The sequence below is a fragment of the Natator depressus genome, chromosome 1 (assembly GCF_965152275.1).
Source record: "Natator depressus isolate rNatDep1 chromosome 1, rNatDep2.hap1, whole genome shotgun sequence".
Taxonomy (NCBI): Eukaryota; Metazoa; Chordata; order Testudines; family Cheloniidae; genus Natator; species Natator depressus.
In genome coordinates, this window is record NC_134234.1 from 80,010,345 (window position 1) to 80,035,372 (window position 25,028).

At 45.4% G+C, this 25,028-nt stretch overlaps 1 protein-coding gene across 12 annotated transcripts in view; it reads right to left on the reverse strand.

The window, feature by feature from the left end:
• The window catches only part of MYCBP2 (MYC binding protein 2), a 409,657-nt gene that overhangs the window by 163,428 nt on the left and 221,201 nt on the right, over positions 1-25,028 (reverse strand). For all 12 annotated transcript variants that reach the window (XM_074962231.1, XM_074962238.1, XM_074962204.1 and 9 more), the window contains 3 exons: positions 23,384-23,609; positions 22,845-22,963; positions 17,526-17,613 (listed from right to left, as the gene is read on the reverse strand). In XM_074962231.1, coding sequence (XP_074818332.1) covers positions 17,526-17,613; positions 22,845-22,963; positions 23,384-23,609 — 433 coding nt within the window. The remainder of the gene's footprint in view (positions 1-17,525; positions 17,614-22,844; positions 22,964-23,383; positions 23,610-25,028) is intronic.

A 25,028-nucleotide genomic window follows, 5' to 3' on the forward strand; every position in this document is an offset into this window, starting at 1 on the left:
AATGTGTTCAATGTAACTGTATTTCATACTTCTTTCTCAGACACATAGTTCTAAACTTTGATTCCAGGGTGGCCAGAATTCACAAACATGCTGTTTTACAGAAAATAAATTTACAGGGAAGGAAAACATTTTTCTACTCTTTCAAAAACGTCAGGCAATTCTGCACACACAGGATGTAATCACTAGTGAGATAAGAGGAACAGAAAAAGAAGGACTCAAGTTCTAATGCATTAAAAATGTCCACAGATGTAGACACCTGTATCAGAAGCTAAATCCACTCAACGTAATCAAATAATGAATAACGTTCATTCAATATACTGATCCAGTCAATTGTAGCAGTTTGGTATGATACTTTGCTTTTTTATTTTCTTTAATTAGTGCAGGTGCTGTGTCTGTAGAGGATATCATCATCAATCTTGTGGAGTGCACCTTCTTGATACCTGCTGCAAGAGCCTAATACAGTGGTGGGAAACCTGCGGCCCATCAGGGTAATCCACGGGTGGGCCACGAGACTGTTTGTTTACATTGACCGTTCACAGGCACGGCTGCCCGCAGCTCCCATTGGCTGGGAATGGCGAACCGCGGCCACTGGAAGCTGTGGGCAGCCATGCCTGTGGACAATCTATGTAAACAAACTGTCTCGCAGCCTGCCAGCAGATTACCCTGACAGGCTGTGTGCAGCCCACAGGCCGCAAGTTGCCCACCACTGTCCTTATAGTGCTTCTTGTACGCTTTAGATATGCAAATGAAAAGTGACCTGCAAAAAGGGTCATTAGCCACGTTCTCCTTGTGTGAAAAAGCGCAAAAGAGAAATGTGGATTTTTTACATATTTAAGAGTTGATGTATGTTTTAATTAACTGTCCTTCTCACTTCTGTGCAGTGCTACTATTTTTACTTCAACTAGATGACACTGGACAAAAGAGAGTGCTATCTTCAGGGCCTTGTTGACTGTAGATGTGACCTTAATCAGGAAGTATTCTGAAATCTTCTAAACCATCTTGTCCGTGAAATGTACCGTATTGGTCCACTACTGATAGTCAAAACTCAGACATCCTAATTCCCCAGATTCTGCCATCTTTCTACATATATCTATCTATCTTTCATCACCATAGTCTTACAGTCATAAATGGATTTTATTCTCACAGCGCTGCTGGGGAGGTAGCGAAGTACTATGACAATTTTTTACATGGGAAATTGAGGCATAAAGTAGATGAAATTATTTGCCCAAGATCACACGGGACACCTGTGACTGGCCAGGAATTGTACCTAAGGTCTACTGAGTCCCATTCCAGTGTCTTATACACTAGACTTTCCCTTCCATCCCAGCTTGGACACTATGGTTGTTACCTTAATAGTTAAAAAAGCAGAAGGATGGGGAGTGCAATGGTTTAAAGAGAGTACTACTGAGATCCTGCAATTCCAGATTTTTCTTCTGTTGTAGACACTTATCTCAGCGGATTTAAACATTATTGTTGCATGTTTTCAAAATGCAGATATTGCTAAGGAAATGTGTTAGTATTCCTGTGCTCACCACACGTGACTGAATAAAGGAAAACCTAGAGATGAGGGATTTAAAAAAAAAACAAACAACAATTTCACAAATGGTTGCCTAAAATAAGCATCCTAGATCCATACTTAGACATCTGAACAAGTGGCCAAATTAAAAAAAAAAAAAGACTTTGCTCTCTGGCCTATTCCCCTAAAAAGGGAAACTCTCTAATTGCTTAACTTTTGCAGGGAAGAGGAAGATCTGACCCATCCTTCTCTCAGTTCTCTCATTTTCATTTTTATATATGGCAAATTAGGAAAAAAAAAAAAACAAAAACCCCACAACTCAAGGCAGTTTCTTGTCATCAGGGATAAAGGGAATAAAATTATTGTTGTCATTTTTACTTGTAGGAGGCACTCAGAATAGAGAAATGGGAGCCACATAAGAAATTAGATAAAGATAGTTCAGATATCAAGGCCCTAACAGTGGGAAAACAAAATAATTTTGGAAACAAGTTTTTTCCCCAGTGACAACTTGCTCAGAGCTTGTCTTCACTACCGGGGTAATTTGATATAAGTTACACTACACTACAGCTATGTGAATAACGTAGCTGGATTCGAAGTAGCTTGGGTCAACTTACCCCAGTGTCTTCACTGTGCTGAGTCGACGGGAGACGCTCTCCGGTCGACTTACCTTAATCTTCTCGGGGAGATGGAGTACTGGGGTCGACCAGAGAGTGCTCTGCCGTCGATTTAGCAGATCTTCGATTGCAGCAGCAGCAATCTCCCCGGTAGTGAAGACAAGCCCTCGGGCACCTATCAGTTTCCTGGATAGAGGATTTTTTTATGCAGCAGGGGCTCAGACCTACTGATAAATTGTCCTGCAGGAACCGTAACAAACTACAGATTGAAGGGTTACGGCAATTCATTTCCTATTCCATAGGCCAATAGTGAGTCCAAGTTGTATTCTCAAGTATACTATTGATACATTAAAAAAAAGACAGTTACTTTTTCCGTAACTGTTGTTCTTCGAGATGTGTTGCTCATGTCTATTCCACAACAGGTGTGTGTGCTTGCCACATGCACCGGTGCTGGAAGTCTTTCCCCTAGCAGTACCCGTAGGGAGGGAGCGCCCCCTGCAACCTCTGGAGTGGTGCCTGCCTGGTGCGGTATAAGGGGACCTGCGCGCTCCCCCCACCCTCAGTTCCTTCTTGCCAGACAACTCCAACAGAGGGGAAGGACGGCGGGGTGTGGAATAGATGTGTGGAACAGACACGAGCAACACATCTTGAAGAACACCAGTTACGGAAAAGGTAACTGTCTTTTCTTCTTCGAGCGATTGCTCATGTGTATTCCACAACAGGTGATTTCAAGCTATATCTGTTGGAGGTGGGTAGGAGTTCACAAGTTCCCAGGACAGAGGACAGCCCTGCCAAACCCGGCGTTATCCCTGGTTTGGGGGATGATCACATAGTGCGAGACGAACGTGTGAACCGAAGACCACGTGGCGGCCCTCCAAATGTCCTGAATGGGGACATGGGCCACAAAGGCAGCCAATGAGGCCTGCGCCTGAATCGAGTGTGCCCTCACAATGGGTGGCGGGGGGACACCCACCAGCTCATAACAGGAACGGATGCACAAAATGATCCGATTGGAAAGCCGCTGAGTGGACATCGGCTGGCCCCTCGTGCGCTCAGCCGAGGTGATGAACAGCTGCGAGGACTTTCTGAATGGCTTGGTCCACTCGAGGTAGAAAGCCAGAGCCTGCCGCACATCGAGCATGTGGAGACGGCACTCCACACTGGACGCGTGAGGCTTGGGGCAGAGGACTGGTAGAAAAATGTCCTGACCCATGTGGTAGGCGGACACCAGCTTTGGGAGGAACGTGGGGTGCGGGCAGAGCCGGACCTTGTCCTTATGAAAGGCCGTGTATGGTGGCTCGGAGGTCAGAGCCCTGAGCTCCAAGACTCACCTGGCAGAAGTGATTGCAACCAGGAAGGCCACCTTCCACGAGAGGTGAGACCAGTAGCACGTGGCCAGTGGTTCAAACAGGGGCCCCGTGAGACGAGCCAACACCAGGTTTAGGTCCCACTGAGGGTCTAGAATACGGAAAAAGACGGTCCAAACCATTAAGGAACCAGCCAGCCATAGCATGGGAAAATACTGTGTGCCCTTGCACCGGCGGATGGAAGGCCGATATGGCTGCCAGGCGCACCTTTACTGATGGGGGCCCCAGACCCTGGGCCCCCAGGTGGAGGAGATAATCAAGGATAAACTGGATCGGGGCGGCCACAGGGGAGACACCCTGGTCCGCCACCCACCTAGAAACCCGGGACCACTTCACCAAATAAGCACAGCGAGTGGAGGGCTGTCTACTTTCGAGGAGGATGTGCTGAACCTGTTCTGAGCACGTCCTTTCCTGAGCAGCCACGCTGCAAGGTGAAGAGCCGCTAGGTTGGGATGGAGGTGGCGGCCCTGGTCCTGAGAGAGCAGGTCCGGGCGGAGCAGCAACGGCCATGGCAGAGCTACTGCCAGGCCCGTGAGGGTCCCGTACCAATGCTGCCTGGGCCACGCGGGGGCAGTCAGGAGAACCCAGGCCTTGTCCGTCTTTATCTTCTCTAAGACTCTGCTGATTAGAGGGAATGGGGGAAAGGCATAGAGAAGCCAGCCTGACCAGGACAGGATAAAGGCATTGGAGATAGCACCCCTCCCCAGACCTCCCCTGGAGCAGAACCGGGGGCATCGCTGGTTCTGCCAAGTTACGAATAGGTCCACCTGGGGAGTTTCCCACCTTCGGAAGAGCCGGTGGGCCACTTCTGGGTGGAGGGACCACTCGTGTTGCGAGGAAAAGTCCCTGCTTAAGCGATCCGCCCTTTCATTCTGGGCACCCGGTAGGTGGAAGGCCTTCAGGTGGATGTTGTGGGCTATACAGCAGTCCCATAGCCTGAGGGCTTCATGGCAGAGGATAAGGCCTCGCCTTGCCTGTTGATATAGAACATCGAGGCAGTGTTGTCCCTGAGGACCCTGACTACCTTGCCCTCCAGGTGCGAGCAGAAGGCCATACATGCCAGCCGCACTGCTCTAAGCTCCTTGTATATCTAGGGTCAGATCTTGAGCCAACCACAGGCTTTGGCTCTGAAAGTTCCCCACACAGGCCCCCCAACCCAGGTCCGACGCATTGGACACCAGCTCCAACGACAGGGCCCTGTCCCTGAACGGGACCCCTTGGAGCATGTTGTTTGGGGCGGACCACCACCGTAGAGATCTTGTCCATCCTGTCTGGGGCCTGGGAGAACTTCAAGGCCAACCAGAGCTGGAGGGGTCACATCCTGAGTCTGGCGTGATGGACCACGTACGTGCAAGCCGACACGTGACCCAAGAGCTGCAGGCAAACCCTGGCTCTTGTCACCGGGAACCTTTCAGGGTCTCGAATCTGTCTGGTGGGAGAGAGGCCCTGGCCAACACTACGTCCAGGAGCGCCCCGATAAACTCTATGCGTTGGACTGGGACTAACGTGGACTTGGTGTTGTTTACCAACAGGCCTAAGGTGGTGCATGTGGACAGGAGGAGAGCCACATGATCCCTCACCCGCAACAGGGAGGTGCCCTTGACAAGCCAGTCATCCAGATAGGGAAATATCTGGACCACTCGCCGTCTGAGGTAGGCTGCTACCACCAACATGCATTTTGTAACCACCCTGTGGGCAGTGGACAGACCAAACGGGAGGATCGTGACTTGGTAGTGATTCTGTCCCACCATGAAACAGAGGAAGCGCCTGTGCCCCTCAAATATGTGGATGTGGAAGTACACGTCCTGTAGATTGAGGGCAACGTACCAATCCCCGGGATCCAGGGAGGGGATGACAGAAGCCAGGGAAACCATGCGGAACTTGAGTTTCACCATGTACGGGTTCAGACCTCGCAGGTCCAGGATGGACCTGAGCCCCACCTTGGCCTTCGGGATAAGGAAATTACAGGAGTAATACCCCTTGCCCATGAACTCCTCGGGCACCACCTCTATCGCTCCTAATCCTAGGAGCCACCCCACCTCCTGCTTGAGCAGAGCTTCGTGCGAGGAGTCCCCCAAGAGGGACAGGGGCGGGGGGTGGTTGGGCGGCGAGGAAGTAAACTGGAGGGTGTAACCCCAGAAGATGGTGTTGAGGACCCATTGGTCTGAAGTTAGCCGCAGCCATTCCGGGAGGAAAGCACACAACCGGTTGGAGAAGGGAAGCTTTATTGGGGGTAGATCCCTGATGAGGACTGGTGGGATGCCCCCCAAGTGTCCCGTCAAAAGTGCCTTTTCCCCGCCTGCTTGCCCTTGGAGGACCCAGGCTGGGGGGCAGCCCGAGACTGCCGCTGAGGGCGTCTCTTAATAGTCCCGCTGCTTCTTATGGGCAGCCTCATACTTTGGGAGGGCGGTCTGGGCGGGAGTCTGCCGCGGCTTGAACTTAGGTTTTGCAGGAGCCAGGAGATAGAAGCCCAGAGTCTGGAGGGTCATGCGGGAGTGTTTCATGCCATGCAGCCTTGTATCTGTTTCCGCTGCAAACAGAGCTTTCCCATCAAACGGAAGATCCTGCATGGAAGACCACACCTTGCTGGACAGCCCAGAGAGCAGGAGCCATGACGCCCATCTCATGGACACCACAGAGGCCATGGATTGTGCGGCCGTGTCCGCAGCATCCAAGACTGTCTGCAGGGGCGCCCTAGCAGCCGCTGCCCCTTCCTCCACTAGCGCCTTGAACGCCTTCCTATCTTGGGCAGGGAGCCCCACAGATTGAATTTGTACCTGCCCAGGAGAGCTTGATGGTTTGCCACTCGTAACTGGAAGCTCGAAGACTAATACATTTTCCTTCTGAAAGAGTCCAGTCTCTGAGCGTCTTTGTTCTTTGGGGTCGGGGCTGGCTGACCCTGCTGTTCCCTGTGGTTGACCGACTCGACCACCAGGGAATTGGGCGCTGAGTGGGTATACAAGTACTCACGCCCTTTAGTGGGTACAAAGTACTTGCGTTCCTTCTTAGAGATGGGGCCAATGAGACCGGTGTTTGCCACAGGGCATTTGAAACCTTAGCCACTCCTTCATGGAGAGGCAAGGCCACCCTACCCAGTGCCGACGGGGACAGCACGTTAAACAGGGAATCTGAGGGCCTTGAGGTGGAGGCTTGCTGCCACCCTCTTTAAGAGTTCTTGATGGGCCCTGAAGTCCTCCTGCGGGGCGGAGCCACAATCACCTCCTCTGGGCAGGGTGAGAAGGCTGGTGTGGTGCTCTAGGTATCAGCCGGCACTGGAGGATCCACCACCTGGTCAGACTCTAGGCACAGTGCCGAGGACGTACGTCCCACCGACTCCTTTCTCGAGGATCTGGGGAGGGAGGCTTCCGAAGCTCCAGCCACTGAGCGAGCTCCCACCGGGGGCTGCGCCGGAGACCACGGTGCCCACTGGTACCACTGGCCATGACACTTGGTGCCACTGCACGTGCTGTGGCACTGGCGGGACCGGCTGTTTGGGTTGGCTGGCCTGGCCCATCGAAGGACAGCTACGAATGGAGGCTGAGCTGGCATAAGATCTGCTGCTGTTTCTGGACCGGGAGGAGTGGCGGTGCTGGGATCTACGTCGGCCATGGGACCGCAATCTCAATGTGGAGGATTGGTATCGATGGTAACAGCTGCTCCGCGAAGGCCTCGATGGGCAGACCCATGACAGTGAGACACCGGTGATCGACGCCCAGGGCTGCAATGTCTTGGCTGAGACTTGGAGCTGGAGTCTGAGCGGGAAAGGTGTCGACGACCGTGCCCTAACCAACTGCAGTACCTCCTCCGAGACGAGGACCATTGGCGACGCCTGCCGTGGTCCTGTCGATATTCACTCCTTGTGGACGAGTGGTGCTAAGAGTCCTGGCAGGACGGAACCCAGCCAGACAGTCTTGTCGGTGTCGAGGGCGATCCACATGGACTCTGCCCCAAACGGTCGCTGGTGGTGAATGGCGTTGGGAATGTTCCCTCGACCGAGACCGGTACCGGGCCGGAGGTGACTGTGGAGATCCCAGCGGTGGCTTGCCTCTGGAGCGTGGGGCTGACATCGGTGGCACTCTGGGCACCGGCATGGACATAATGTCCTGGGCCGCCTGGAGGGCTTCAGGCGTGGATGGCATCCGGACATCCGGAGAGGCCTGTTCTGAAGGGGCTGGGCTACTCTGCTCAATGAGAGTCGGAGGCCTGGGGCCCAGTGGGGATCGAGGACTGCCCAATATGGGCCTAGTCTCTGTCTCAGACTTCCCTCAGTGCCGCTGTGAAGAGGGAGTCTTCCTGGCCCTCTTGGCGTGCCCCGTGTTCGGAGAGTGGTGCTGACTGATTGATGGCACCGGAGGGTCGCTGCGTACCGACGCCGCGGTGCAGGGTACTGGTTCGGAGTGGCGTGCTGGAGTCGGGGTCAGCGTCAACTACATCAGGATGGCCCACAGCCTAATGTCCCTTTCTCTTTTGGTCCGAGGCTTAAATGACTTGCAAATCTTGCACCTTTCGCTGATATAGGTTTCTCCCAAACAGCACAAACAGTCTGTGTGCGGGTCACTTCTTGGCACAGAACACCTGCAAGAGCCGCATGACTTAAACCCCGGGGCACGAGGCATGCCCCGTCCCGGGCTCACTGACTAACTAAACAGCTAACTAACTACAGATACTCACACTGAATGAACAAACAGTTCTGGGGACGAGCTACAGCAAAGCTGGAGCAGAGTAATTCCAATGCACCTTCACTGGTGGCAAGAAGGAACTGAGGGTGGGGGGAGTGCGTAGCTCCCCTTATACCGTGCCAGGCAGTCGCCACTCCAGGGGTCAGGCGCTCCCCACCTACGGATACTGCTAGAGGAAAGACTTCTGGCACTGGTGCACGTGGCGAGCACGCACACCTATTCTGGAATACACATGAGCAATCACTCCAAGAAGAAACAAGAAGCAGACAATTGTTAGTCAAAATTTGCCTTGGAGTGCTCAGGAGAGACTGTCCTCAGGAACAAGCATATGTGGTATGAAACATGTTTATTAATACTGATTCTAAGACTGACACTAGAATAATTTTAGAGAGCCAGTGGAGAAAATACAATGGAGTGGAGTAAATGTGAACACATATACAAAAGTAGCTGGGGTCACATACACCTCACTGCATCATCCATTGCCAGAGTTCCACTGACTCTCCTTCCAGACCGGCATTAATTTGCCTTCCTGTTTGGGACTGACACAAACAGGTCCATGCTGAACTCTGTAGTGAATCATCCAGTGGAAGGTCATATTGTTCAGACTATTTTCCCCTTTACTTGTGGACTGCCTTTAGCTACACCATCTTTAGTGACCAGAAGTGAATGGAATGGAATTTCCTTCATATTCAGTTGATCTGATGACCAACAGCGTAAAGAAAAAAACCCCATGAACTCAGATGATCCAGGACTGGATCCCAATCATCAAGAATGAACCACGATCCTTAGGTGAAACTTTACCTAGAGACATAGTTCTATTCATGGGATCACAATTCCTTTACATTAGTAGCCAGGATCGGATGGAATTAGCTTCTGTAGAATTTGATTTGGTTAATCTGAGAATTTATCAAATCTCTCAATTCAGAAACATTCTGATGTTTGTGTCACTGTACACTCCTAAAAGGAGTGCTTATACTGCTCTTCTTAATGTTGATCACAAAACTGTTTTGGTTCAGTTATCCAGATTTGTAGATATAGGTACCTTCACATCACTTTGTTAGCTATGGGACTAAAGGAATATTTGAACAAGTCCATGGACCTGTCTGCGATAAATGCTACAGCTAGTTGAGAGACAGGAACCTGTATTTGTGGGAAGTAACTTCCCTGAACTCCATAAACCAAGTAACAACCACCCTGAGAAATCATGCTCATGTTAAGGTGACATGAAGAGATGCCAATGACAACCTGTAGTTCTGTCTCAAGGTCACGTCTATCCTCTTGTCTGGTTTTCCTAAACAAGAATTCTCTCCTGCATGATTATGTTATACTTTTTGTGGACTTTCATTGCTGCATCTAATGAGGCATTTCAAAATGTTATTCCCCCTTATTTGCTACCATAGTATTTAGTAAGTTTCCCATTTTCTTCTTTAAACTCTGAGTAAACTATAGCCTGCAAGTAGCTACATATCATCTCTCTCAGTTTCAAGGCCAAGAGCCTTGATCACCTTTAAAATGGTCTCAAATTATTTGGGGACAGGGTTAAGGTGCTTGCTCCTTTTTGAGTGAGCCTTTTTCTTAGGCTACTGTTTTGCTCTTTTTATAGATTAGTCAGTCTTGGCCTCTCAACAGAATCAAGTGGAACTGCAGAGCTAGACTGCAAGCAGTCATACCTATTTGTTGTCTTTCTAACCTAATCAGCAGTACCCACTTAGGACAGGTGGGAGCATCAGTACAGATGACAAGTGAACATCTAGATGTTTTAATTACATTATTATGGAAGTACTTATTTAAATTTGGGACTCTCTAAGTCAAGACAGTTAATTATGCCTTCTGGTTTTGAAGTTCACATCCAGTTGCTTTTGCTGAAGCTGCCGTCATTCTCACAGGCAGTTACCTACCTGCTTGCTTCAGGCAAAAGGTTTTCTATAAGAATGGTACATTTCTTACCTGATAATTTCCTTTTTGATAGCAGCTTCTCCCACAATTCTAATACGTATGAGCTATCCCCTTCCTATCTATAGTTTGTGAGGGCAGTTCAAAGCTGTAGCAGAGCCCACACTAGCCATGCCCCCCTCTCCAGCCTTCTGCCAGATAATTCATTCCAAAGCTGTGTAAAAACTGGCAGAGTATGACTAGTAACGATAATTTCAGTGCCAACCTATAAAAAATAGACTATGTCCTACAGGCATTACTAACAAAATTAAATTATGTCCCCTTCACCAGGAAGCCATCCAGGGAAGGCAGAATTCTGGGAGATACTCCTAGCAGACAGGAAATTATCCAGTAAGAAATTTGGCATTCTGAGGCTGAGTGTCTCCCACAATTCTGATATGCATGGGAAGCAGCGAGCAGTGAACATAAGTAGAGAGGGATAAGAAAAACAGAAGTGACAGGGAAGACCTCCCAGAGTTAATTGTCTAAAATGCCAGTGCTATTACTGGGCCATCCCCTGCAGCACTTTCCTGCCAAAGGAGACCTCTGCAGAGAACACAAAATCCACTTTATAGTATCTAAAAAAAGGTATTAACCAATGCACACATTGCTGTCTTGCAGATCTTAGGAGTGGAAGCACAAGCTCTTTCTGCTTGAAAAGTCACCATAGATCATTGTGGAGTGTGCCCTGATGCAATCTGCAACACACATGCCTGATGCCTTATATGCTTCTACAATGCATAACTTGACCCATCTAGTAATGATAGCTTGAATAGCTTAAGCCCTTGGTACTTCAGATAAAAGGAGGGAAAGAAGGAGCCTGATCTTTTTGTCTATTAAGTACACTTGACAGGTATCTTTAGAGCTCTTCAAACATCTAAACTGTTCCACAGCTTTCCTGTCAGGTGATATGGCTTTGGACAGAATGAAGAAAAGACTCTCTCCTAGCAAGCATCGAAAGATGAACTCATCTTAGGCAGCAACAGTGTTGGGACTCTTAGCACCACCTTGTCATAATGAAACACACATACATGTTTCTGAATTGGCAGCTTTGTCCATGCAGTAGATGTGATGCTGACCAGAAAGCAGGTTTTGATGGATAGGTAGAATAGAGATATTGATATCAGTGGCTCAAAAGATTGCGTAGTTAGGACTTTTAACACCAATGGTAGGTCCCATTTAGGAAAGATTGGTCAACTGCAGCTTTAGTTAGTCTGGCTGTTCTAAGAAATATGTATTCCTGACAGTTTTCTGTCAAGGAACAAGAGGATCCTGTGAACAGGACACTACTTTTAGCTGACACCTGGCACACTATGAGGCTGGGCTGAAGTCTCTTGTCAATGCTTTACTGAAGAAAGTTCAGGGTAACCAGGTATGACAAATATATAATAATTCAGTAAGGTTTATCCAAGTTTAATATCTTTGAGGTCCATTCTGTTAAAAATGCAATTGTTTGTGTTATTGTGAAACTATATGTAACCTCTCTAGGAGGAGGGGTATGCTAATGTAATTCCTCCACTTATAAGCTCTTTGAACCTTCACCCTAGGGAAGGGACACATTATTTTGCTAATTACCTAGTCACAGTCTCTTCATAGGCTCAAACTGGATTCTCTAGAGAAAAGAAGACAGAGAAAGGAAGTTGGGATAAATACCCGAGTTAAACTGAGTCAGAGCTTTTGTTCTGATTCAGAAAATAGACAGGACCTCTAGTCCACAAAAGGCCGCAATCGTTGGGGAAAGGTTGGAAGGGCTTTGGCCTACTGGGGCCCCGTAAGACTGGATTCTGAGCAAAGAGAATGAGGAACTTGAAACCAAAGAAAAACCTCTGGGGTGTGGTTTCGAGTGGCTGTTCCTGCCAGAGCCCATGTTGTAAGGGGTAATCTTCAGTAAGCTTATTAGCATGCATGTAGGTAGGTTCTTTTTTGTTTTTAAATGTTGTCTCTGTAGTGATTTCACCTTAAGAATAAAATATGCTTTCTTAGAAAAAAAATCTGTGTTGTTACTTATAACTGTTGGTAATTACATTGTTACTAGTTTCTGAAAAGAACGTAAACAGGACTGCTTAGGCAGACTGACTTTTGCTGGGAATAACACAGTGAAAGCAGAGAACTGGTTAGCCTGGAAATAACCCTGCCAAGAAGGAGAGAGACCCAAGAAAGGCAAGAGCCTGAAGTGTGAGAGTGAGTGTCCTTGCTAGACCCATGAGGGAAAATGCAGGTGCAGTTACACTGAACTGTGACACTGGGATATAAGGATCCTTGGGATTTTTATTGTGTTCTTGATACCACAAGCAAAACATAGTCCAAATAATGAAGTAGGCCTTTAGTACTGAAGTTCTCCTGGAGGAAAGTAGTGTTCCAATCACCTTGGAGCACAGTCCTTGCTTGACTAATATATCCCTCTCAATAGACAGGTGACCAGATGTAGACAGTCAGGCTCTGGATAGAGGAGTGGGCCTTGATAAAAGGATGCTTGATCTCACTGGTTGCTGCAGTGGTGATTCCAGTTGCAGTTCTATCAGACCAGGGAACCATGGTCTCCTTGGCCAGTGCAGAGCTACCACTATCACTTTTGCTTTTTCTCCCTTGTCTTCTGGATCACATTTCCTAGAAGTAGAAAGGGCAAGAATGCATATAGCAGGCCTTATGGGAATCTGTGCAAAAGAGCCTCAATCCCCAGATTTGGAGTCTGCTTCCCCCAGGAAGTACTTCAGCTGCTTTCTTTTCTTGCAACTGGCAAACAGGTCGATGCCAGATCAAACTTCTGCAAAATCAGAATGAAGACTTCACAGTCTAGGCAGCATTCTTAATCATTGACTGCATCTGCTGAATGAGTCTGCCTTTTGTTTCAGCTCTTCTTTTATGTGTATTGTTCTTATGGAAGATAGAGTATTTTCTACCCATTTCATTATCTCCATTCACTTCTTGTCTCCAGTAATGCTCCTTGATGGTTGATGTAAGCCACAGTGGTCACACAGTCCAGCTGGACCAGAACATGCTTGCCCTGTAGGTAGTTCTGGAACCTCCGTGGAGAGCTCCAACAGGCTGGTGTTCTGGTTCCTTTCCCCAGGGTTCCAGGTGCCTTGCACTGTCCTGTGCTCCAAATCCTATCAGGTTGGCATCAGTTGTGAGTTCCTATGGATCTGGAAGGCATATGGGAAGACCCCCCCGAGGGCAATCTGAGAGAGTTCAGCACCTGAACTCCAGCACCAATACCTGATCCTCCTATGGTTCCATGCTTCCAAGAGAAAGGACTGGAGGCACCTGATATTGGACCCTGCCCATGAATAATTCCTATTCATGAAACCAGAAGGACTAGTAGCTGTAGACACTGAACTATGGTCAAAATTGCACACTTTACAAACATGGATATCAGTCAGATTCTGGATCCTGTGGAATCTGTACAGTGATGGCTAGATCTTTGCCATGGAAGTATATTTCCACTCCCAGGTGAACTACTTTTGTGGAGGGAATCAAGGAGCTCTTAGTGTTTATCATAAATCCATGTGCTTGAAGCAAATCCAGTGTTTGGATTGTGGCACTCCTTGCTGATGTTTTGGTCAAAGCTCTGACCAAGAAGTCATCTAGGAATGGATAAAGGTGAGTGCACTGAGATCTGAGTCTATTATTACCACCAGCATCTTGGTAAAGAGCCTTGGGCCCGAAAAAAGGATGAAAGGAAGTGCTTGATACTGGTGGTGAGCCATGCTGTAAGTAAGTCTTGGCAATCCGTGGTGGAATGGTCATATGGGAATGTGGAGATATGCATCTGCTAGCTCCATATAAGCAAGGAAGTCCCCTTGGGACAGGGATGCTCCCACTGAAGCTACAGTCTCCATCGGGAATCTTATTTTCTTCATCCATTTGTTGACCCGCCTGAGATCCAAAATGGGTCTAACTTCCCCTCCCCTCCCACCCATGCGCGCTTCTGGACAAGGAAGAAAATGGAGTATGGTCTTAATCTTTCTTTTGTAGGAACTCTTTTTATTGCTCTTATATCCAGGAGATGTGAAATTTCATTTAACACCAGCTCATATTTGATGGAGTCACTTCAAGATAGAGGATGGGATGGAGTGGGGCCTTTAGTCTGAGGGAGTATCTGTGACTCTCTACCTCTTTCACCCCCTTGTCTGTCATTGATCAAGACCATTCTTCTGGAGAAATGGAAAATTCTGCTTCCTAGATTCAGGTCTCAGTAGAGGCACATTTATTTGTTGTCACAGTGGACTCTTAGAGGTGGTGGTTCCATCTCTGGATTTTCCACCCAGACCTCATTTCCAGGGTTTTCTCCTCATATAACTGTCGTCTTTCCTCTGGTACTTTTGTGAGAAGGATAGACAAAAGCAGTGTTTTTCGTCTGTCCTTAGAGCACGGCGGAGAGGGTCCATTTCAGTTTGGCAGCACTTTCTGCCATTATTTTGTCTAGTTTCGTTCCCCGCAGAAGAGAGAGCCTGTGAATTTAGATGAGCAGATAATCTATTTGGAATGAGCATCAGTCTTCTAGGGCTGAAGCCATATGTGACATCTAGCTGCTGAGCTTTCACCTTTCTGTCAGTTGGATCTTTGGGAAAGACATCCCATTCAAGCAGGTTTATCGTATCTTTTGCTAGAAATGCTATTGCAGCACTTATCTTTGCTATATCCGTCACAGCACTTTTTGGCTCTTGCAGCTTGTGATATCTAAATGCATGGCTGCGTATGCACCTACCCTTATAGGGATTTCCTATAACTCTCTGATCACATCCTACAAGGATGGGCGAATCAGGACTGCTGTCCCAGGTGGGGATTTAAAAAGCTTGTCCTCTAGCACCTGCTCAAGTTGGACATGGAATATGGATGCAACCTTTTTGCACAATTTCAAACATAGCAGGAGGAAAAAAAAAAAAAAAAACAACCCTTGTTGCATTTTCTTCACATCCTGATCAGGGCCTGAGTGACAGCTCCCTTTCCGCAGTAGAGGAGGAGATGTCTGAGTAAGAGGATGAATACCTCTTAGGTCATTCATATCTTTTCTTTAGTCCCCCTCACTCCACCTTTTTTATTTTATTTTTTAAAGACTTTAGCTTTGCAAGCATTGCCACCCAGCTGTGGACAGGGCATGGCCTTTGTGGTTTGCTTTATGCAGTGCCTTGAGCCCTCTGAATATGTCTCACTCAGTGTCCTGCCCCACGCCCCGTGCAGCTGAGGTGGAGTTCCTTGATTTGAGTTGGGAAGAAGGGGAGCTGAATATGAGCCCAGATTCTCTTTCCAGGGAACTTAGGACCCATTTTAGGTCTTCGGGGGAGCTGGAGCCCCTTAAGAGTTTTTTTTTTCCCCCAGTCCTGTTCTTCCCCAGGACTTACCCCTCCTCTTACTTTAGAGTCTCTCCCCATTCTGCTCTGCATCTTCAGATTGGGTTTTTCTGTACTAGAGTTGTGGCTTCTTGGGGTAGGAGGACACAACATGCCTGTCCTACTCAGAGCCCTGACCTTAGTAGGTCCAGGGCTCACTGGGTGAGAACACAATTTACTCTCCTAAGAGCCTGTAAAGTTGCTTCACAGACAGAGCACCGCTTGAATTTAGTTTGGTGTTTGCGCAACAGCTCTGCTATGCATGAATGGGGGCAGAGAAGCATGACTGGGAAGCACCAGAATGCTGGCTGAGACTACTTCACTGCTCAATACCCAATCCAGGAGAAGGAGGAGAACTAAAGGCTGCTCACTACTGCCCCCCACAAATGAATAAAATTAAAGGCGGTCAGAGGCAGAAGATCTCTGACAAGAAGAAGGGGGTTGGCTAGCACGGACTGTGATACAGCTCTGAACTGCCTCTAGAAACTGTAGACAGGAGGGGAACAGCCCATGCATATCAGAATAGTGGGAGACGCTGAGAAAGTGAGTAGGACAAACTAGCCACTCCCTTTTCTTGCCTTGTCTCAAACTTTTGCCTTTATTGTGGGATTCTGAAGTCCTCAAGAACATGAGGTGAGCCTAAAGCCTGCTGGAAGAAGAGTGCTCCAGGAAGGGCAGAGACACTGTTTTCCCTTCGGCCATGCTCCTCGGTCTTGAACAAACTGCTACCCAGTAGTGAACAGGGAAGGTCACAGCACTGTGGTATACTATACAAAGTATTAAAATAAGACTACACAAAGTCTAACAACTATCCCCTTTAGCAAGGAGGGAATTGCATTGTAGTCAAAAACCGTCTTTGGAGATAATTCACTGTTAGAAAAGCCAGGAAATTGAAGTTGGGAGCATTTTAGTTTCTGTTTTTTTCTCTTGCATGGAAGAATAAAGGGAGCAGTTGGTAAGCAGGTGCCATCAATGGAAGTAAGTTTTAACTACCTCTAATCAAGGGTGGAGGAAAGAGGGATTCTAATCAATATTACAGAATTGCCTAACATACTCTTGAGAACAAAATGAATATTTACGAGAAGTGCCTATTGTGATTGAAAGTAAGATCTGCATGCTCAAGTGCACAAGAAAATACCCGATTTAAAAAAAAATCTATTATGTTTTTGTGCTTGCAACTGCACACTGATCAATGTCCCCTTGCTCATTAACATGCCCTTTTATTAAGCACTCTCATTTGCAATATGCGAATACGTAATGGCTTTGATTGCATTTAACTTAACAAGCTAATCACTAATCTGAAACTAGCAATGAATTTAAATAGTTATGCAGACACCTTATAAGAAACTGTGAGCCTTCTGTAAACAAGAATAACTCCATTAAAGACAATGGAACTGCACAAGGATAAAACTAGTGAGAGGTCAGAATTAGGATCTCTCCCTCTTTCCAGTTCTACTTCAGTCACAATATTCTGCTCCAGTCACTTTTGCTGAATCTCATTTTTGTCACTTGTGGTACATTTGAAATTGTGTTTGTATTATTGAAAACTTGTGTGTACTGTGTCTGCTTATGAAGTAATGTAATACTTTTGATAATTTTAAAATTTGGAGAATTATTATTTTAGGCTCCAAGATCTACAGATATTCATGACCACTTAATTTTAAACAAATAATTGCACATTTTACAAGTCAGCACCACAGCTACTGTTCCTTAATGATTGATGTGGAGTGTGCTAAGAAAGAACAGTGATAAGAAAAACATAAGTAGTAAGATACTTGAACATTTGTGAAGTACCATTAAGAAACTGGAGAATATAGCTCATACACTCACACTCTACCTGTAGATGGGGTGAGCTGGTTCAGATTTAAATACTAGATTTCCCTCCTCCCTATACATAAGAAGGGAGTAGAGTGGGTGGCAAAACAGCATTATTTATCTGTGTTGATTAATTTTTAGTCTTAAAGTGAAAACAGAAATTTTATCTCCAACTGGAACCAAACTTAAAACTCATAGAATATTAGTAATTCACAACATATAATATAAATCAATTATCAAGGAAAAAATTATGTTCCTTAAGAGAGACTTACCAATGGGAAGTGCCAGATCTTTTTTCATCAAAGCAGCTGCACATGCTCCTCCTAGATTGGCCAATTCTTTCTCAAGCTGTATAATACCCTTCAAAAATAAGAGAAGAATTTAAAGACAAAGGTACAATTTCAGAAAAGAAAAGCCGAATAGTAGTATCAACAGAATGCCCACAAACTACTGAAGATTGTGAGAGACAAAATTACTGTGCTCTAGTTCAGGGGTGCTCATCCTTAGGGTCACAAACAGGTTTCATGGAGTTATAATCACTTTCCTTGCTTTATGACTATAAGGGAGGAGGGTCCTGACCCTTTTTTGTTGTAACATGGAATCACAGTAGAAAAAAGGTTGAAAACTATTTCTCTGATTAACAGGATTTATTAAATGTAGGTGGCTGCTAGGCTTTTACACTCAGCAGAATCATGCTTACCAAAAGATAACTGTTTTCTTTAGTCTGTAGCATTCACTTAAAAGAAAAGGAACTTGGAAACATACTACTAGATAAACCAACTGTAGATACATGCATAAATACCTTAAAGCTATGTTCCCTCTAAGATGTGCTCATGTATACAGCATACATGAACTCACTCATGTATGCAACTTAGAGGTACAGTAACTCCTCACTTAACGTTGTAGTTATGTTCCTGAAAAATGTGATTTTAAGTGAAACGATGTTAAGAGAATCCAATTTCCCCATAAGAATTAATGAATATCGGGGGGGGGGTGGTGGTGGTGAGGTTCCAAGAAAAAAAATTTCACCAGATAAAAGACTATATATATGTCTTTTGTCTAGTGAAAAAAAATTCACGTACACAGAAAAATATATATATACCCAGTATAAGTTTTAAACAACCAATTTAATACTGTACTCTGCAACGATGATTGTGAAGCTTGGTTGAAGTGGTGAAGTCAGAGGGTGAGATATTTCCCAGGGAATCTCTTACTGCTAAATGATGAACTAGCACTTGGCTGAGTCCTCAAGGGTGAACACATTCTTGTTAATGTAGCCTCACGCTCTACAAAGTGGCACGAATGGAGGGAGGGGAAACAGCATGGCAGAGAGAGACAGACAAGTGCATTGCCCCTTTAAGTATGCTGACCCCACTCTAAGTACATTGCCTTTTTAAGTAGATCAGCAAGCTGAGACAGCAGCTGCTGCCAGCGAGCATCCTCTGTCCTCAGCTCTGTTGGCGTCCCCCCGCCGCTCTATGGAGATGGGGTAAGCGGGGGGCAGGAGTACACCCTGACATTAGCCCCCCTCTCCTCCTCCCCCTACACAGCAAGCAGGAGGCTCCTGGGAGCAGCTCCAAGGCAGAGGTAGGAGCAGCACATGGCAGTGGGGGGAGGGACAGCTGAACTGCCGGACAACTGATAGCCTGCTGGGGGGCTGCTGCACAGGGAACTTAGGGGAGCAGGGAGCTGATAGTGAGGCTGCTGGTCCACCCTGGTTCCAAGCCCCCCCCCCCCCCCCCGCAGCTAACTCCAATGGGCTGCTCTTTCTGCAAGCAGTGGACAAAGCAGGCGGCTGCCAAACAACGTTATAAGGGAGCATTGCGCAACTTTAAAAGAGCATGTTCTCTACTTGATCAGCAACGTCACAATGTTAACTGGGACGACTTTAAGTGAGGAGTTACTGTACCATTACTCAAAGGGCTTCCCCCTTTCTTACCCTACTGCCTCTGTCTGAGGGGACTCCAGATTCTCCTTCCACCCAGCTGCTGGTCCTCAGGAGAAGCCCCTTACAGCCTCTTCCCCATATACTGGCCCTCAGGGAGGGTAAAAAGCTCTGGGGCTCTTCTCCCCATTGATGTTGCTCCTTGATGGGTGGGAAATGAGAACGCTTCTAAGAGGGAGCTTTTGTTCCTGTATACTCTTCTGTGATAAACTTGGCATTTGGTAGTTTTGTTGGGCACAAAGATGTCTATTACTGCATGGCCCCGTTCGTCAAATAATGCTAAGGTCACCACTGATTTCAAGGACCACTTCTGTTGATCATTAGATGGCCTGCTGATCAAATCTACCTCCATCTAATCCACCCCTACAAGGTGAAATACAATGATGTTTAGCTTTAGATGAAGCACAGCCATAGTTTTATTGCTTCCACAGATAAGAGCTGGGAATGCATGCCTCCATGTTTATTGATATAGCACATGGCTATAGTGTTGTCTGTAAGCAACTGTATTATATAATTCTGCAGGGATCCGCAACAGGCTTTAAGGGCCCACTGCACTGTTCTGAGCTCTAGCATGCTGATAGAGAATCTGGACTAAGGTGTTTCAACAATCATGTACTTAGAGGTCTTGGTACTGTGGACCCCAGGCCAGATTGGAGGTAACCGTGGTGATTGTGATGGTAAGGTGATGGGCAATGAAGATTTCTCCTCCTCCCCAGAAGATCTTTTCCCTGTTCTCCCACCAATGAAGCTATTGGAATACTTGAGGTTGGATGGCCAGTTTCCTTTGAAGGCTGTGTACATTCACTGTATAGTGAATCACTGTGATAGAATGCACCCCTGTATTCACACTGTTCATACTACTGTAATCATCTTTGTACACAATATGCCTTGTAAGGTATCATCTGAAAAAGAATAATTCACTGGTCAATAATATAGTGATGAAATGTGTGTAGCATCACTGTATGTAAAGTTATAAACAAACTAAAATTAGGTCTCAAATGTGTTTTCCAGACAAATCTGGGGAGTGGGTAAACCAATTTCTCAAAGACAAAGGACAAGCTCACACCTCTAGCCAGGTGTCATCAAAGCTGATGGGTAATCAAGTGGCCGTTCTTTTGCATGGAAGGGGGGCAGAAACAAATAGATCTGCACCTTAGCAAACAACAGCATGGAACCTCTTTCACCACCATACTCCTTGCCTCCATCCTCACAGTGGGAATGAACTCTATCTAGGGGTAACCCTCAAGAAAATGTATTTCAAAGAGTGACTAACTATAATAGTGAGGGGAAAAAACACAAAAAGTTAGATCTCCCTATCCATGTCTTGCTCTTTCACCTAAGACAACAAAAGAAACCAGGCCATTTGATTTTGGGAGAAATCCGGACCTGAAATTTGGTCAGCCATGTTGCTGGGAGCATATGGTAAGAATTTTATCTTGAACCAAGTCAAGCTGGTTAAGTTTTAGTCCTAGGAAGCATCTGACTTTTATTTCTCTAGTCATTTCTGACTTTAATGCCTTATACTTGTACTCACTTAAACCCTATCTCCTTGTAGTTAAATAAACTTGTTTTATTCTTAATCAAAACTAATCCAGTGTTGTGAACTGCATGGGTACTCCTTTTCAAGTACCAGACTATTCATATCGATCCCCTTAGAGGGGCAATGGACCTAATATATTTGGACTGCCCAGGAGAGGGCTGGATAGTGCAGAACACACATTTGGGGGGTGGGGGGGCAGGGAATTTGGGAGTGGGATTGTGTTGGAGTCACCCTGCAATTAGCAACCAAAGGCTGGTGGAAGCCAAAGTGTCTCTGATGTTCGGTCACAGGCTGCTGGGCTCAGATCAGAGTCACAGATACTCAGGGTGTAACCTGCATGCTGGATGACTGTTTGTGAGTTGCCTTGGTGGAAGCTACAGCAGCAAAGCACTGTGACGCACCCAGGTTTGCAGGGCAGCAGTGAGACAGCCCCTCACTGGTCTGGATTGCACCTGGAATATCATACCCACCATCCAGTGCTGCAAGGTTTTCCTATTCAGAAAAGCAAAGGGTGTGATGATGTAGGTCCAATTAAGCTATCAAGCCTACTAGTCTTCAGAAAAATTGTGAGGTCTGAACTCGTTGTTCCCTGAATTGTTAGGGAGTCTCAAGTTTGGAAGAATCTTCTCTCTGGAACAAAGGCTCTGGGCTCAGTGGAGTCCATGAATGTGACATTGAAGGTGATGAGTTCTGCAGGATGTACTGTGATTGTCAAACAAGAGGTGCACCTCTTAAAGCCCTTATAAGGAGTAAGGTCCAAAGGCTCCTAAGACAAGGGAAGGGCTATTTTCTTTAAACTATCCTATGCTACTCTGGCCTAAATATTTACAATAAGGTCTTAAACTAGGCCGAGGGGGAAAGTCCTGAAGTCACAAAGGAATTCTGTTCATTCTCCATGGCAGCAAAGAAACTGAGGTGGTTGGGAGGTGGGGGAGCTCCCTTAAGAGTGTGGTGATGTCAACGTTACACAAGAACAATTGTGCTCCCTTCCCCCACAAAAAATTGCTTTTCAAGGCAGTTCAGTGCATACCAGGGACACCATATGAGAGAAAGAATTCACAGAGGCCCTCAAGGAAGAATAGTTTCTTACACGAAAGAATAACTTGAACTTGAGGGGGGGAAAATAAACACGGGGAAATAGTTTTACAAACAAACAGTTTTACTGTTCCTCACATGTTCTTGTCAACTGCTGGAAACAGCCCATCTTGATCATCATTACAAAAGGTCTTTTTTCTCTCCTGCTGGTAATAGCTCACCTTAACTGATCACTCTCGTTATAGTGTGTATGGTAACACCCATTGTTTCATGTTCTCTGTGTATATAAAATCGTCCTACTCTATTTTCCACTGCATGTATCCAATGAAGTGGGCTTTAGCCCAAGAAAGCTTATGCTCAAATAAATTTGTTAGTCTCTAAGGTGCCACAAGTACTCCAGTTCTTTTTTCAGAGATTTAAAGTATCTGTAATTACACTAAGATAAAATTTTATAAGGAATATTAATCTTCATTCTTCATAACATCAGACAACACCTAGTGTTTGAAAGAAACTTCTCTCAATAAGCATCTTACCGCATTATTTTCTATTTTAGGGGTTTGTATACTATCTTCTGAAGGGTCTGGTACTGACCAATGATGGAAAAAGAATAGAAGACTCTGTTCCTACAATGACCTATGCTAATAAAATGTACTTGCAGATTAATAAATTATTATAGAGCATTCCTAGATTTTGAATATCTCAGCATAATGGAATCGGGGCATATGTCTTGGATAGAATTACAGGAGATACAGACTAGTTTTGATGCAATGAATATATATTTTTTAATCAATAATAGAATTTTATAATGCCTTACATATCCATAGACTGTTCCAACTGTTAAAGTTTGAGAACCCTTGTACAGTAGGATAATGCACATGCAGCTGGACAAAAAGGCATGAAACAATGAATCTCCATACAACTACAGTTCAAAAAATATGTTGAGACCATTTTAAAATATCATTTTGCTAATATGTAGGCAAAAATGTGACTAGGGAAGGGCTGTATAAAATAATTTGCCTTTAGAAAAGCACATTTATTTGGTGTAATTTTAGTAGCTTCACTTATTCTCACCTCATCAGATCCTGGACTAAATTCATATCCAATTGCAAAACACTTGAAGCCATAGAAACAGGCCTTTTCATCTTTCACGTAGTCTGATGCAGTCTCCAGTGAAAAGAGTGCTTCATTTCCTAAGAGGAAACAATTAAATTAACATAAAATAAATCTATGTGAATTCCTCCTTTTTCACCCACTTTTGTATCACAAAAATAAACATGAAAGTTAGCCTTTAAAAATAACTGGTAGAACAAACACTTGAACAATCTACATATCTATCCCACATAGAAGAAAGCAAATAATTACTCCATGATATCCAACCAATTGCTATAACTGGCCCACCTTTCCACTCATCCTGGCTTCTCCTCAGCTTTATATTCTAAAAACTAAACTGGATAATTCAGTTTCATTATTTAAGATAGTCAAAATTAGACTTTTGATGACTAAGTAAAGTTTATTTCTCTGGAAATTACTATAATTTAAGTTCACTTTTGTTAGTTATACTCCCAAACCCTCCATTTTATTGAAACAGGCAATTTATAAACTCTTTTTACCTGGCAACACTAAAACCATGGTAGGCCATCCAGATGTGCCTGAAAATTTCTTTAATTCAATCCATGAATTAAGATTTTCATGAACAGAAGTTTGCTTTTGTCCAAATCCTGAGTTCTGGAGAATTCTGACAGGAATTAGCAAGCGAAGGACATCCTCTGATTGAGCTGTGCCACACTGAGCATCAAATTCTATTGTCATCCACCTGACGCATTCTGGGAAAGTCACCTAAAACAAATATTAGTCAGAAAACGAAACACAAAAATCATTGTACAACTTCTCATTAATTTTGGTTTAAGTATCTTACTTTAAACTTAAAATTTAAAAATGGTCAAGTACTGAAAGATAAAGGAAAGTTACTTATCTCTTGATGATTTTGTTCTGGGTAAATACAATACTAGAACGTGGACAACATCTAAAGGGTGCAGGCTGGCTACACCTTTTGATCAACTTTTTTTTGGTGGGGGGGGGGGGGAAGAGGAGAGACAGGCAAATTAATGTATTGGATCAAATGAAAATTTGAGTTTCAGAGAAACTTAGACCACACCTTAATTATCTCTGAGAAAGATCAAATAAGGAGGACCAGCTATAAGGTCTTGAAGTTGACCCACTCATGACAAGGCAATTGTCACAAGAAAAGCCATCTTCAGGGAAAGACGATCTAACAAATGTGTGGTCATAATTGTTCAATTGGCTCTGCATTGGAACCTAAGGATGATACTAAGATCCAAGGACAGGGCTGGTCCTCGGATTGTAGAAAATACCTGAAGGAGTCCTCAAAGAAACATGATCACGGGATGATGAGAAAAAAACATGACCCTGAGTCAATTGATGATGAGCAGAAATGGATGCCAAACAAACAGAGAATATATAGATAATCCAGATATTTTCAAAGACAGTCAATATTCAAGAATATGAGGGATCTCTGTCTTTGATAGGGAGAGGTTACGCTAGGCTAACCACTAGAAAAGCACTTCCATTTTGCAGAACAAACAAACCTACTAGGATCTTTTCTACTCTGAATCAAGATATTCTGCACATCCATACAGCAAGTTTTCTCCATATCTTTTAACTAGAGAGCTTCCAGGCCATGAGATAGAGAGAGGCAAGATCTGGATGAAGTGTGCTTCAGTTGTTCTGACTGACCAAGTCTGGCAAAAGAGGAAATGATATTTGGATAAAGTCTGAAGATTTGGAAATGAATACTGCCTTGGCCAGGCTGGAGTTAGGAGAATGACTAATGCAGAATCCTGATTGGTTTTCCTCAAATTGCAAGGTCTTAATGGGATTACAGGATAGGCATAATAGAGACTGTCATTCCATGGAATCAGAAAAGCATCCGCCTTCAAACCAGGGCTCAAACTCTTCTAGAGCAGAAACTTGCATTTCTTATTTCCTCTGATTGTAAACAAACCTGCATGGGGAAGCCCTAATGCCTGAATACTGACTTGATGACAGAGTCTTCTATCAACCACTTGAGGTCCTGTATGAAGTGGTTCTTTGTGCAAGTGTCTGCTCAGATGATCTGCCAATATGTCATGAAGACCTGTCAGATTAATTTCTGATTATCCAGTGGTGGATACACCAATTCCACAGCACAATAGTTTCTCTGCATAAGGGAGTAGATCTGGCACCTCCTTGCTTGTT